Source organism: Etheostoma spectabile, chromosome 2, assembly GCF_008692095.1.
Source record: "Etheostoma spectabile isolate EspeVRDwgs_2016 chromosome 2, UIUC_Espe_1.0, whole genome shotgun sequence".
Taxonomy (NCBI): domain Eukaryota; kingdom Metazoa; phylum Chordata; class Actinopteri; order Perciformes; family Percidae; genus Etheostoma; species Etheostoma spectabile.
In genome coordinates, this window is record NC_045734.1 from 15871096 (window position 1) to 15872334 (window position 1239).

A 1239-nucleotide genomic window follows, 5' to 3' on the forward strand; every position below is an offset into this window, starting at 1 on the left:
CCTTGTGGTAAAGTCTGCTGTTCTCCCACTCCAGAAGTTTCTCTATAGATCTTCTTGTCTGGAAGGCAACAGTGACATTAGATGGCATTCTTTTCAACCCCCAAAAATCAACACATTATCCTTTTTCTGAAATGCTTGTTGATTTGGATTCATTGTAACGTTGTAAATGCAACATGGATGGAAATCTTACCCTCTTGCTGAGACAGATGACAGGCCACAAACTGAAGCCCAATGTGCAACAGCAGCAGAGGCAGCCACACAGGAGCCACCGCACGTTCACTGGCAGCGTCTTCCTCAGGCAGCTGTTTACTCGGTTGATACTGGCTTTGAATTCCTCTGGTGCCACCTGAGGAAGAGCACAGACGTGGCAATGTTATTATAGTAACATATTATGTTCTTGGATAGTTGGTTGGAACAGAGAGAATACAACACTACAAAATAGTTAGCCATTTTAATATAAAAATGATGTATTGTATGTTGGCTGGTGGCTTGAATATAAGGTAAATATTGTTGTATTGATGCAAATATGAGAATGTACTTTTGCCAGAGTCCATATGCATTATTGAACAATGCACACTCACCTTTCCTGTAAGTGCTGAAGGAAATTCTGACTCAAATTTGTTACTAAGCCCAAAGCTGTGGGGGAAAGGGAAAATAGACTGTTATACATAAGCAGACATACACTGTGTTTGGAAAGTTGACCTAGATAAACAAACGTTTGGCATGTGGCATCAAGTCTACCACAACTTTACATTTCAGACCACCTGTTTACTCTGATTATCCAAAGTTAAAACTGTATTGTGTTTAAGTATTACAAATTCAATATAGATCAGGATAAACCTCCAGAGATCTTCTTGTTTTATAGGGAGCCCCATAACACAGACATATTATTATAATATTGAAACACATCCATCCATCTTCGTTCGCTTATCCGGTATTGGGTCGTAGGGGCAGCAGCTCCAGCAGGGGACCCCAAACTTCCCTTTCCCGAGCCACATCAACCAGCTCCAACAGGGGGATCCCGAGGCGTTCCCAGCCCAGGTTGGAGATATAATCCCTCCACCTTGTCCTGAGTCTTCCCCAAGGCCTCCTCCCAGCTGGAAGTGCCTAGAACACCTCCCTAGGGAGGTGCCCAGGAGGCATCCTTACCAGATGCCCGAACCACCACAACGTTCTCCTTTCGACGCAAAAGAGCAGCGGCTCCACTCTGAGCTCCTCACGGATGACTGAGCTTCTCAC

At 44.3% G+C, this 1239-nt stretch overlaps 1 protein-coding gene across 1 annotated transcript in view; it reads right to left on the reverse strand.

Moving 5' to 3' along the window:
• The window catches only part of chic2 (cysteine-rich hydrophobic domain 2), a 9515-nt gene that overhangs the window by 6159 nt on the left and 2117 nt on the right, over positions 1–1239 (reverse strand). The window contains exons 2-4 of the mRNA XM_032535231.1: positions 582–636; positions 191–346; positions 4–58 (exon numbers count right to left, since the gene is read on the reverse strand). Coding sequence (XP_032391122.1) covers positions 4–58; positions 191–346; positions 582–636 — 266 coding nt within the window. The remainder of the gene's footprint in view (positions 1–3; positions 59–190; positions 347–581; positions 637–1239) is intronic.